The following is an 11872-nucleotide window of genomic DNA, read 5'->3' as shown; positions in this document are numbered from 1 at the left end:
GTATGTTAGCAAAAGGCAATGTTCCGCCATCGGGACCTAGTGGAGGAACACATGTTTCTCCACCTCTACCATATTTGGGTATGTTGTCAAAAGGTTATGCTTTGGGGTTGGGAACTAATGGAAGATCTCCACCTCCACCGCTACGTCCTACAAATTTGAATTTTGGTACTTTGTCCAAAGGTCATGTTCAGTGGTCGGCACCTAGTGGAAGATCTCCACCTCCACCACTACGTCCTATAAATTTGAATTTTGGTATGTTAGCAAAAGGCCATGTTCCGCCATCAGGACCTAGTGGAGGGACAAATGTTTCTCCACCTCTACCATATTTGGGTATGTTAGCAAAAGGCCATGTTCCGCCATCGGGACCTAGTGGAGGGACAAATGTTTCTCCACCTCTACCATGCTCAATTGGTAGTGGGAATGCATTGAAGTAGTACTTATCCCCAGGTACTAGGTTCGATTCCCACGGGAGGCAAAAACACTAGTATGGTGAGGGGGCTAGTGATTAAGCTTGTGAGTAACAGTGCAGTGCGGTGGGTGCAGTGCCTTGCGAGGGGCCCACCGGGCTGTTACATTGGGAACTAGTGGAAGATCTCCACCTCCACCGCTACCTCCTACAAATTTGAATTTTGGTACTATGTCCAAAGGTTATGTTCAGTGGTCGGCACCAAGTGGAAGATCTCCACCTCCACCATTACTTCCTAGAAATTTAAATTTTGGTATGTTAGCAAAAGGTCATGTTCCGCCATCGGGACCTAGTGGAGGAACAAATGTTTCTCCACCTCTACCATATCTTTAAGATTGTAGAATTTTTTAATATATGAGAAATAAAGGTTGGAGAATGCTTGAACTTATATTTATTAAAGAAAACTAGCGTCCAGACGGGCACTCCCGTGCCCGTCTGTCCGCTTTTTCTATTGCGCTTACGTAAATAACTCAAACAATATGTTTTTGTTTAATGTTGGTTCACTTTTTTTTTCACATGTCTTTGGACAAAATTATTATAATTAAAAGGAGATCATACATCTAATTCATATAAAAAATTGAACTTGATCAAAAAGTAAAATGATACATGACCACTTTGAGCACGTTGTAATAATTCACTATTGAATTTTGATCAATCAACACTAAAAATAATTGTTCTTACCAAAAAATATTTTCAATGGAAAACCAATATTATGATTAATCACCACTTTCAATATGTTGTAGTTATGTTAATCACATTTTCATCCCATCGCTTCGAGGCATTTATCCCTCACCATGTGCCCGTCTTCTTGTTATTTACACAATCTCTTGAAAGTTTCAACTATCTGATGCGTCATTTCTCAAGTTTGCTCTGATTCAATAAAACTGCACAACCTTAGTTAATGAAATTAAATACCTTTAATACAACCAAGCAAGAAGAAGACAATCAGATAAAAATGAATATGACAATAATTATAAGACCTCGATGGGACAAAAGAAAATTGGCTAGAAAAAAGTAGAGGAATATGACTTTTATGTTTTCGAAAGAAAATAATTATTGTGGAAACATTCAGTATTGGTAAGTTGAATTGAAAATAATGATTAAACCCTTATCTCGGTCTTTGACGCAACTTTCTCTCTTTTATCATCTTATGTGATTGCCATGGGAGTATGCGATTATATGCCGTTAGAGGATTGTCTCAATGGTCTCCATTTTCTTACCATTTTCCTTACTCTCATCATCTCTTCACTACCTTCTATTCCCCTTGACTAAATATTTCCTTCACAAACTTTGTTGAGAAACACCACAATTGGTAACATTTCCTAATTTGTTACGAAGAAAACCAACTTATGAAGTAAACATTCCCTTAACGACTTAAGATCAAGCACAACGGGTCTTGAAATTAAATAAAATTTGTGTAATCTATAACCATAATATTTATATATTTAGTCACCATGTGCCAAACTATAAAGTAGAAGTACGTTGCACAATAAACATTTTATAGAGAAAAAAAATATATAATTAACATCATTGGTGTTGTGGATTGTGTAAAAATACTTATGGTTTCCAACAAAATTGAGATTTATTTTAATCACATAGAAATATAATCTTGGTTATTCTTTTTTTTTTTTTTGGTTCAATAGCCTAGTGGCTAGATCACACACTTTTAAAGTGTGGAGAAGTGGGGAATCCGGGGTTCGAACCCCGGCCCCTGCAAACATTGTCCCTGGTAGCTACCAACTGAGCTACACTTACAGGACATAATCTTGGTTATTCTAAAACGCCTCTTAAGTGCAAATATATATGAATGTAAATCATATTTTTTTTATTTTTTCTTAAACAAAAAATGTAAATCATACTCTTGAAATGGTGGAGTCAACATCACCAGCACAACCTCACTTAAAACCTCAGAAAGTATTTATTGGGACACTTTCTCTTAATATAAGAGTAAAATAACCACACACAAAAATACTATAAGTAGAATCACATAGATAGATAGTAGAATCACCCTTAAAATTACAGAACATAACCTATTAAAGAAAATCATTTTAATAGTAGAAACATTGAGTTCGTATAACTGCATATTCGTAGTGTTTTCTCAATGTCTTTTAGACTTCATATTCACCACAAATAATGTGTAAAAAATCCCAAACATGATTGTCACTATAATAAGTGGCTTATAATTCAAAGGGAAAATTGAAAAAAAATGATTACATTATAATTGAAATACCTATTATCTACCTGTTTTGGTGTTTGTGTTTCATTGTTTGATACATTTTGCCCAATTGAATGACTATGTCATTAGTGGTAAATTTGATAAACTGCAGTTTTCTTTTTTAGTTAACTGCTACATTACTGCATGGTAAACGTATACCATGCAATTGTTCAAATTTCTGTGAAAGATTGAAACAAAAATGACCACACTAATTATAAAAACAGTCCATCGCCACTTGGAATTTAAAGAAGTGTGTGGTTTCCCTTTTATTGATGATGATCTTTGTACTCCTATTGGAATTTATGAAACTGAATTTTTTTCAAAACTGAACAAAATTTTTTTATAATGATGGCATACACATGTTTTTTTTTCTCAAAAATATAGAACCTCCAATTGTAACAAAGATTTTAAAACTCATTCTGTGTCTCCAAGTTTTGCCCATTTGCACCAATTTTATTCTTCTCCCGAATTCTCTGAACATTGAATTAAAAAGCCAAACTGGTACTTGGAATTTATTGATCTGTCAGAAAATTGTCAGTGATAAATAACACCTAAGAGTAAAAAGTATTTGTTTCTTTACACATAAAAAATAGTACTACGAAAGATAAAATAAGAGGAGAATATAATAGGCTATCCCATGAAAATATTGTAGTGTTTTTTTATACGTAAAACCCTCGGTTACAAATTGTTATCTCTCAAATTTGTCAAACCCACATTCATTGTTTATCTTCAATCTTGTTAGTGTGTTGATATTCACTTACATATGAAGAAAACTAATTGAAAAGGAAATAAAAAGTCACTGGAAAAGTAATAAACTACTATCAAGCTAAAAATAAGAGCAGATGCATCAGCGTGAGTGAAAATTAGTGATGGAATCTAAGAGTAGCACAACGAAAAGTTTCAACATCTGCACAATCTTGTTGTGGTTCATAGACTTATTAACACTCCACTCGACCTCTCAAAATGGATCAGATCAAAGTGTTTTTAATGGATCAAGAGGATTATGATGCACTCAAACAAACACAACAAATAAGGAAGCAATTAAGATTAAAATTAAGCAATAACAAATAACAGAAAGTGAAAACTATAATAGGAACAAAAGGAGTTGACAGTCTACTTATATATATAAGAAAGGAAATGCCCGTTGAAATTACCAATTTGCCCCTATGAGGGGCATTTTGGTAATTCAATTATTGGAAGTGGTTTTTTTTTTTTTTTAAGGTTTGGCCTATGAATTTCCACTTTTGCCCCTAACCAATTTTTTTAATTATTTTCTTATTTTTATATTTTTAATAAAATTTAATTATTTTCCAATTTTTATATTTTTAACTATTTTTCAATTTTTCCTCCCAAATTCAATTGTTTCTACATTGCCGTTGTGGGAGATTAAGGTATCGTTTGACCCGACTTTTTTCAAACTTCTCTACATTTTGAAGGAGAAGTTAGGCCGAATACAATATCAATTAAGTACTTACTAAAAAAAGTACTTTTTTTGAACGCATAAAATTGAATGGAATGAGCTTTGGCCAGAAGTTGTTGAATATTAATTTAAAAAACTACTTCCTGACAATTTATTTCACAAGCACCTCTTTTCAACTCACGCCGGGAACTTTTTCTTTATTTTTTAATATTATATTCCAATATGTTTTTTTCTTCCATTTAACTTTATTTTTTTTAACCGTTCCATTAATTTTTTAAGGAGATTCCATTTAATTTTATTACCTTTTTTTCAAAGGAATTTTATTATCTTTTTATCACTTATATATTTAATTTCAATATCGTTTAATCATCACAATCTCACAAATATTTTTATTCACGCTGTCATTTAATGATCCCAAATATTTTTATCTCCTTTCTTCAACCTCGCAAATATATACACACATTAACGTTTAGAGTAATATTTTATGTCCGTCTGTCTGTTTTTTTGTTACGCTAATGCATATAATTTTTTTAGTGTTGCTTGGTTGAGTGCTACCTCACCAATTTTTTTAACTATTTTCCAATTTTTATATTTTTAAGAACTTTTAACTATTTTACAATTTTTTATTTTTAACTATTTAAAACTAAGTTGATGGTTCATGGTTTTTAAGGTTTATATTTTGACATATTACAATGATTCACAATTATCCGTCATTTTACCATCTATCCTTTCAATGTAATCTTCCAGACTGAATATTACTAAGCATATGTGAAGAGACTGAATATTGCTCAGTTTGATATTACTTTTTTGACGTCAAAGAGATTTTTTATTTTTTAACGGTCAAAATATTAATAACCAAGTTCCTACACAAGACGCTAAAGAGTTTATTGTGTTTCTTTCGTTCATTTTGTGTCATGTAAATATTGGTGTTAATCCCTTTTTGGTAACTCTATGACAATAGCGCTCACTTTTATAATTTTAACTATTATGTAATTTATGATGTTTTCCTGCTCTTGATAAAGCTTTCATAAATATTTTGATAAAGTTTTTTAATTTTTGTGCAATATTCATTAATTTGTTCATTTTTCCTTCGGAACAATTTTTTTACAAAATACGTTACTGAACCCCATGCCTTAAACTATACATCACAAATATTTGGATTATGCGAACTTCATTCTCAAATTTACTAAGAATGGTAATATTTCGTAATTTGAACATCTCTCCTTTAAAACAAGTTTTTAAAAGTGCGTATAATTCACATGAAAGGACTCGATACTAAATTGCAGTTAATATCTGTCTTTGCTGTAGATCATGTGAAATGATTTATATACGTTGAAACTGAAAGGCAAAATGATATAAATCAAGTAGAGAGGCATTCAACTATCTGTCTGATTCAGAAGTTTGTTCACCTAAAAGGAATGGATACTAAATTGCAGTTACTATCTACCTTTGTTGTAGATCATGTGAAAGGATTTATATACGTGGTACTAAATTGCAGTTAATATCTGCCTTTGCTAGGGGTGGCAAAAATACCCATGCCCACGGGTACCCGTGGGTAAAATCCGTCACGGGTATGGAGCGGGTAGCTAAACTGGTATCCACGGGTATAATAAACGGGTATTTGACTACCCATTATTATATGCACACAGACACGGATTAGATTGTATCCATACCTACGGGTACCCATACCCGATAATAAATTAAGTAAATTACTAATATATCTTTATATATCATATCTTATTACTTAAAGTTGGTACCTTATTGAAGAAAATTTTACCCCCCACCTAAAAATCCTCAATAATAACCTATTTTTATTTTAAATTTTTTTAATTCATCTTATTAAGTTCACCGTTTCCACTTCATTCACATCATAAAACATATAGATTATATAAGAATCATGAATTTTCTATGAATTATGTATGATTTATGAAATTTTGAGTGGATTATGTATGGATGTTTAAAAGTTGAAGTTTTTTGGTAATTAAAAAAAGTTATTATTTGTACCAAAAAATAAATAAATTCAAAACTCCATGGGTACCCATGGATACCTCAATACCCACGGGTACCCGTATAGTGAGTACCCACGAGGATACGGGGCGGGCACAGGTATCATACTTATCCAACGGGGCGGGGACGGGTATCATATTATCCGTACCCATGGGTATCCATTGACATCCCTAGCCTTTGCTGTAGATAATGTGAAAAGATTTATATACGTTGAAGCTAAAACACAAAATGATATAAATTAGGTAGAGAGGCTTTCAGCTATCTATCTGATGCAGAAGTTTGTTCGCCTGAAAGAACTGGATACTAAATTGCAGTTAATATTTGTCTTTGCTGTAGATCATGTGAAATGATTTATATATGTTGAAGCTGAAAGTCAAAATGATATAAATCAGACAGCTTTGTGTCATACCCCAAATTTTGACCACTTTTCTTTGTTTTTAAGTTTTTTCGTATTTTAAAACGCCGAGTAATTTTGTCGTCTCAGACGAAATTTCGGCAGAGAGGTATTTTAAAATACCTCATTTGGTTTCTGAAAGAGGCAGTTTTTGCATTCTATTATTTCATTTATGTCATCTTTATTTTTTATTAATTCCCTTTATTTAGTTTCTTTTTTTACTTTACGTTTTATTTGTTTCCTTTTTCTTCTTCTTCCATTTTTGTTTATAATTTTCCTTTTATTTTTATTTCTTTATTTTGTTTTGTCACTCACGTGACATGTAATTTCCTTTTTAATTATTTTTGCGTTTTAAGTTTTAGTTTTTTATATCCAAAGAAGTCTTTAGTCCTAGTCCAGGTGGCTTAGTCGTATTGGTCCTTAATTGGTTTTTGTCCAAGTCTGATCCAGCAAGGGTACTTTGGTCCAAATTGAAAAGGGACACATCATCTGAATTCATCTGCAAACCCTATTTTACACAGTATAAATACATCATTTATGACACTGACTGGACGGACTCTGACAGCAGCAGCGATTACAATCACAAACCCTAATCCATTACTTTTTTACACTTTTCAAAATCAAACAACAAAAATAAAAAATAAAAATATGAATGTTCTTGCATATTCATCATAAACCTTCATCCTCATTTTTTTTTCCAGAAAACTTCCTCAATAACTTCAACACTATCACCCAATCCAAAATTGATCTAAACACCATGACCAAACCGATTTTGGTACTTACCAGCACATAAACCAAATCGACACACATTTTTTTTCTTCTTGCTCCTTCTCGAATTCAAGCAACAACTGTAGATCCTCCGTGAACAACAGTGGTAGAATCGCAACACTACAATAACCAAGCTGCAGCATCACCAACAAGCATCAAACTGAACTGATTTGAGAAGAAGGTGAACGAACCGGTATAAAGAGCAGATCCAAACCGAACGTGAAGGAGAAGCGGAACCGAGAGAAGAACAAGTCAAAACCAGAGTAGAGAGGCGGATCAGTCCGCGATTCTTCCGTTTCGGTAACTTTCTTTTCCAAACTTCACTTCTAGATCTAGGCTTGTATGTGGTTTGTTTTGAAAATCTAATACCGGATTTGAATAGAGGAGAAGGAGACGGAGCTTTTGATATAAAAATTTTGGAAAAAAATTAAAAAAAAAGCTCCGACGCGGCGGCTCTCCGGCTGACCACCGCGTCGGAGCAGCTCCGGCCGCCACCTCTTCTTCTTCTCCGATGAACTGAAACTAGAGAGAAGGGAGAGCTTTTTTTCTTTGAGTTTTAGAGAGAGGATTCGTTGGTTAAAATGAAGGAAATGACAACAACAACGTTTTTATACTCCTTTCCTTTCATTTTATCCAATGTGATACGCTCTCTAACTCATACCGTGCTCTCTCGTCTTTTAAACCCTTTGATCGTTATTTTAACCCTTTGATTGTTATCTGCGGCTGTGATGAAGCATCCTGTGATTAGATCTGGACCTTCAGATTCATCAGATGGTCTAGATCTATCCAGTCTGAGCCAATAACCCATAACCCACTACATGGATCCGGTTCAACCCATCCAAGATCCAGTAACCCAAACCCAGCAGGCTTGTTCAAGCCCAATTGCTTTCTCTCTTTGTTTCTACTGTTTTGCTAAGTGTACCCCCTGCATTACTTGCTTTATTTTACAAATCTTTTAAACAATCTCATGCATGTTTCCTTTAATTTCCTTTCAATTAACATTGCCTCATCCATTTTTAAAGCATTAATTTCCATATTGTCTATTATTTTTTATTAGTTTGTTTTTTGGCTTTAAAGCTTTATATCATGCATTTTTAGTGGCTTGTGCATTTTTTTTACATGTGCATCTTGCTTTATTTTATGCCTTATCATTGCATTGCATTTTAGTATTTGATGCTTTTAACTTTCTCTATATCTCATTTAATCATGCTTGCTTTAAATTTTGGTATCTATTCATTTTTTTTCCTATTGCAAAGCCCCATAATTTTTAGTATGTATAATTAGGGGAATGATGTAATTTGTTGTGGGCTTTGCATTTAGGAATGGTATGTAATAGCTTAGTAATTGCACACACCGACACAAGCACCGACACTACACCATTTTATCCATGCTTGCTTTACTTTTTGCATCGTTACGCCAATTTACTATTAGTTTAGTAAAACCTTTTTTTCATTCCAAAAATTAAATAAGCAAAAGTCAAATTATTTTCATAAATAAACCTTGGATCCAAATCCAAGTGATTTTTCCCTTTATTTTCTTAATCAAATTCCTAATTGAACTTTAATTAAACTTAGACTCAATTTCTTAAATAAAATGAAACAACCTCACTTCTATTTTTTCTAGTGCCTTGAGGCCCCTCAATCTCCTTCTTGAAAACCCTTTTTTTCAAAAAATAATTAAAATCAACCTAACCCACAAAAAAATACTTTTTATAAGAGTGAACTACGGTGGTTTTGATCCCTTTTAAGGGTACGTAGGCAGAGGCTTTATTCCTTTCAAATCAATCAAATAAAAATAACCAAAACTCCAAACTTCTTCTCCCTCCATTCTTTCACTCATACTTTAATCAATAAATTTTCAAATAAAATAAAGTTAGAAAGAGGTTCTCACGGAGTACCGTGAACGACGCGGGTGCCTAACACCTTCCTGAATCGTAACCAACCCCCGGATCCAAAAAGGGTTTTTCAATCTCTTTTTCCCTTCCCAAGAATAAAATCGAGCAAGTCCGGTAGATTGAAGGTTCAATTCCAATCAATGGATTGACACCCGAAAATCTTGGTCTACAAAAATGGCGACTTCACTGGGGATCCTACGCGGGTTAAGCCCACCTTTCTTTCTTTATTTCTTATGCTTTATCGTTTGTATATACTTTGTAATTATTTTTAACGTGAGTGGTGAGACAAAGTCCTATACCCGGACTTGAGTGAAACATAGGATATAGGACGGGGTAAAATCATAGTGACATACCAAGAGCATTCTTGGACCATGTTTACAAGTGATAACCCTACTCGGCGGAGGCCTCACGGAAGGTAGTAGTCTTGTTAACATGAGCATTCGTGTTGGCGTTATTACTTTCAATGTGAGTGTCCGGTGAAGCTGTGGACCTTAGTAACCCTTAACCCCACTTGGCCTTTTTAGGACGTAGTGCGGAGACTGAATCAAGAGCATTCTTGACTTTAGTTGTCACGCGATACTACACTCAAACTAGACTTCCTTATGGATGATATTGGACTAGGAGCATTCCTACGCACCGATAAATTCATAAGGGTAGTTGTAATTTGGGAACCTTGGTAGAACTCTTGTTACATGTGCAAATGGAAACCATAGTCCTTACCAAATGGCGTTGTGATCCCTAAACTCCAACTTTGTGGAACTTAAACCTCATCATGTATTCTATGTATTCTAGCATAATCATGCATACATGCATTCATTCATAAACCTTTTTTTCATCAAAAATTGAAGGACTTAGCCAAGTTATTTGTAAACATCAAAGGAATGGACCTTGTAAGAATGAACACCAAGCAATACAATTTCAAAAAAATCTTAACTAAGCCTTTGCTTTTGTTAAAGAACTTCGTCCTTGGTTTCGTTCTTACCTCTTGAAAAAGGAACCGATTGCGATATCTTTACAATTTTCAAACGAAACCCTGTTCCTCTACAATGTTTACAGATTAGCTTCGATAAGTCCTTCAACAAAAAAATGTATATTTTTGCATAAACATATCATGCATCACTTTGCATCCATAGTTTCTACTCAGTGTCTCACATTGTGTCTTCTCAATAAAAGGTCAATCCATCAGTCTACTCGTATCTACAACACTCAGGCAAATCAGAATGGATCATTTTGAACAAGAGAACCACAAGCTTCGTGAAGAGGTGACAACCCTCCGGGCCGAAAATGAGATTTTGAGGAACTTAGTGTCTTTGATTACGGTTGCACAGAGTCAACCATCATCTCTTCCTATTGTCAGTACTCAAGCTCAGACGGTTGCTTCCACAACTCCGATTTCAACAGTGTTTGCTAGTACTCCTCAACATGCAATGCTTGAAGGTTATCTCTGGAGCACACCCTTAAGTTCTGGTGAAGTATTCCGTCATGGTGTCTCTAAGGTTCAAGCTCCTTTTGTGCAACAGACAATGCCTATCCCTCAATCGGGCTCTTTGATCCCTCAAGCTGCTATGACCTACTCATCACCGTTGATTCATACTACTCAGCAAGGCCCTGGGCCAATCTATCACTCAGAAAATGTGGTTGCATACGACCGGATAGCTGAATTGGAAGAAAAGTTTGACAGAATACAGTTGGAATTGAAAGCTCTTCGTGGGAAAGAACTGTTTGGGAAAAATGCTTGTGATCTTTGCTTGGTTCCCAATGTCGTGATACCACCCAAATTCAAGGTCCCTGATTTTGAGAAATACAAAGGGAACATTTGCCCTGAGCTTCATTTGGTAATGTACGTGAGAAAGATGTCTGCTCAAGTAGGCAATGATGAGCTCCTTATCTACTGTTTCCAAGATAGTTTGACTGGTGCCGCACTGATATGGTATATGAGTCTGAGCAAGGATGATATCAAAACTTTCAGTGATTTGTGTGAGGCTTTCGTTCAGCGGTATAACTACAACTTGCACTTGGCCCCAAACAGAAAGGAACTATAGGCCATGACTCAGAATGATAATGAATCCTTCAAAGCTTATGCCCAACGTTGGAGAGATTTCGCTGAACAGGTTCGTCCACGTCTAGAAGAGAAAGAGTTGACCGAGATTTTCCGGGAAACACTGGATCCGTTCTATTTTGAGCATATGCTTGCAAGTTCATCCGGCGATTTCGCGGATGTGATGACCGCGGGCATGCGTATTGAAGATTGGGTTCGAAAAGGACATTTGATCAAAGAAGTTGTTCCCACTAACGGTTCAGAAGAGGAAGACCAGGAAATGAGTGTGGCAGAAATTCAGCCTCAACAACAGTATCTGGCTTATCATCCTGTGGCCGCTATTATGCCTGTCACAAATGCTCCGCAAAGTTCGGGTTATCAACCCCAGTTTCAGCAATATCCACAACAACATCGACAACGCATTTCAAGGAAACAGATTGACCCTATTCCCATGACGTATGCAGAGTTGTTTCCAAAGTTGCTTGAAAGGAATTTGGTCTCTCCCAAGGCACCTCTGCCAATGCCAGCAAAATTGTCAGCCCCGCATAGGCCCGACCTCTTTTGTGCTTTCCATCAAGGGGCACCAGGTCATGATATTGAGCACTGTTGTGCGTTACAGAAGATAGTTCAGAAGTTGATCCAGAAAAATCTCATACCTTTTGAAGAGTTT

General features: G+C 35.0%; 1 protein-coding gene across 1 annotated transcript; it reads left to right on the top strand.

Moving 5' to 3' along the window:
• Nucleotides 1-10384: 10384 nt before the first annotated feature.
• LOC146953386 (uncharacterized) lies at nt 10385-11206 on the top strand. Its single transcript, XM_085741449.1, has one exon. The coding sequence runs from the start codon at nt 10385-10387 to the stop codon at nt 11204-11206; it is 822 nt and encodes a 273-aa protein (XP_085597575.1).
• Nucleotides 11207-11872: the final 666 nt, after the last annotated feature.

This window comes from Medicago sativa, chromosome 1 (assembly GCF_051527215.1).
Source record: "Medicago sativa cultivar Bolivia chromosome 1, Bolivia_mono, whole genome shotgun sequence".
Taxonomy (NCBI): domain Eukaryota; kingdom Viridiplantae; phylum Streptophyta; class Magnoliopsida; order Fabales; family Fabaceae; genus Medicago; species Medicago sativa.
The sequence above is the reverse complement of the archived record's forward strand: the minus strand, read 5'-3'. Positions and strand labels throughout refer to the sequence as shown.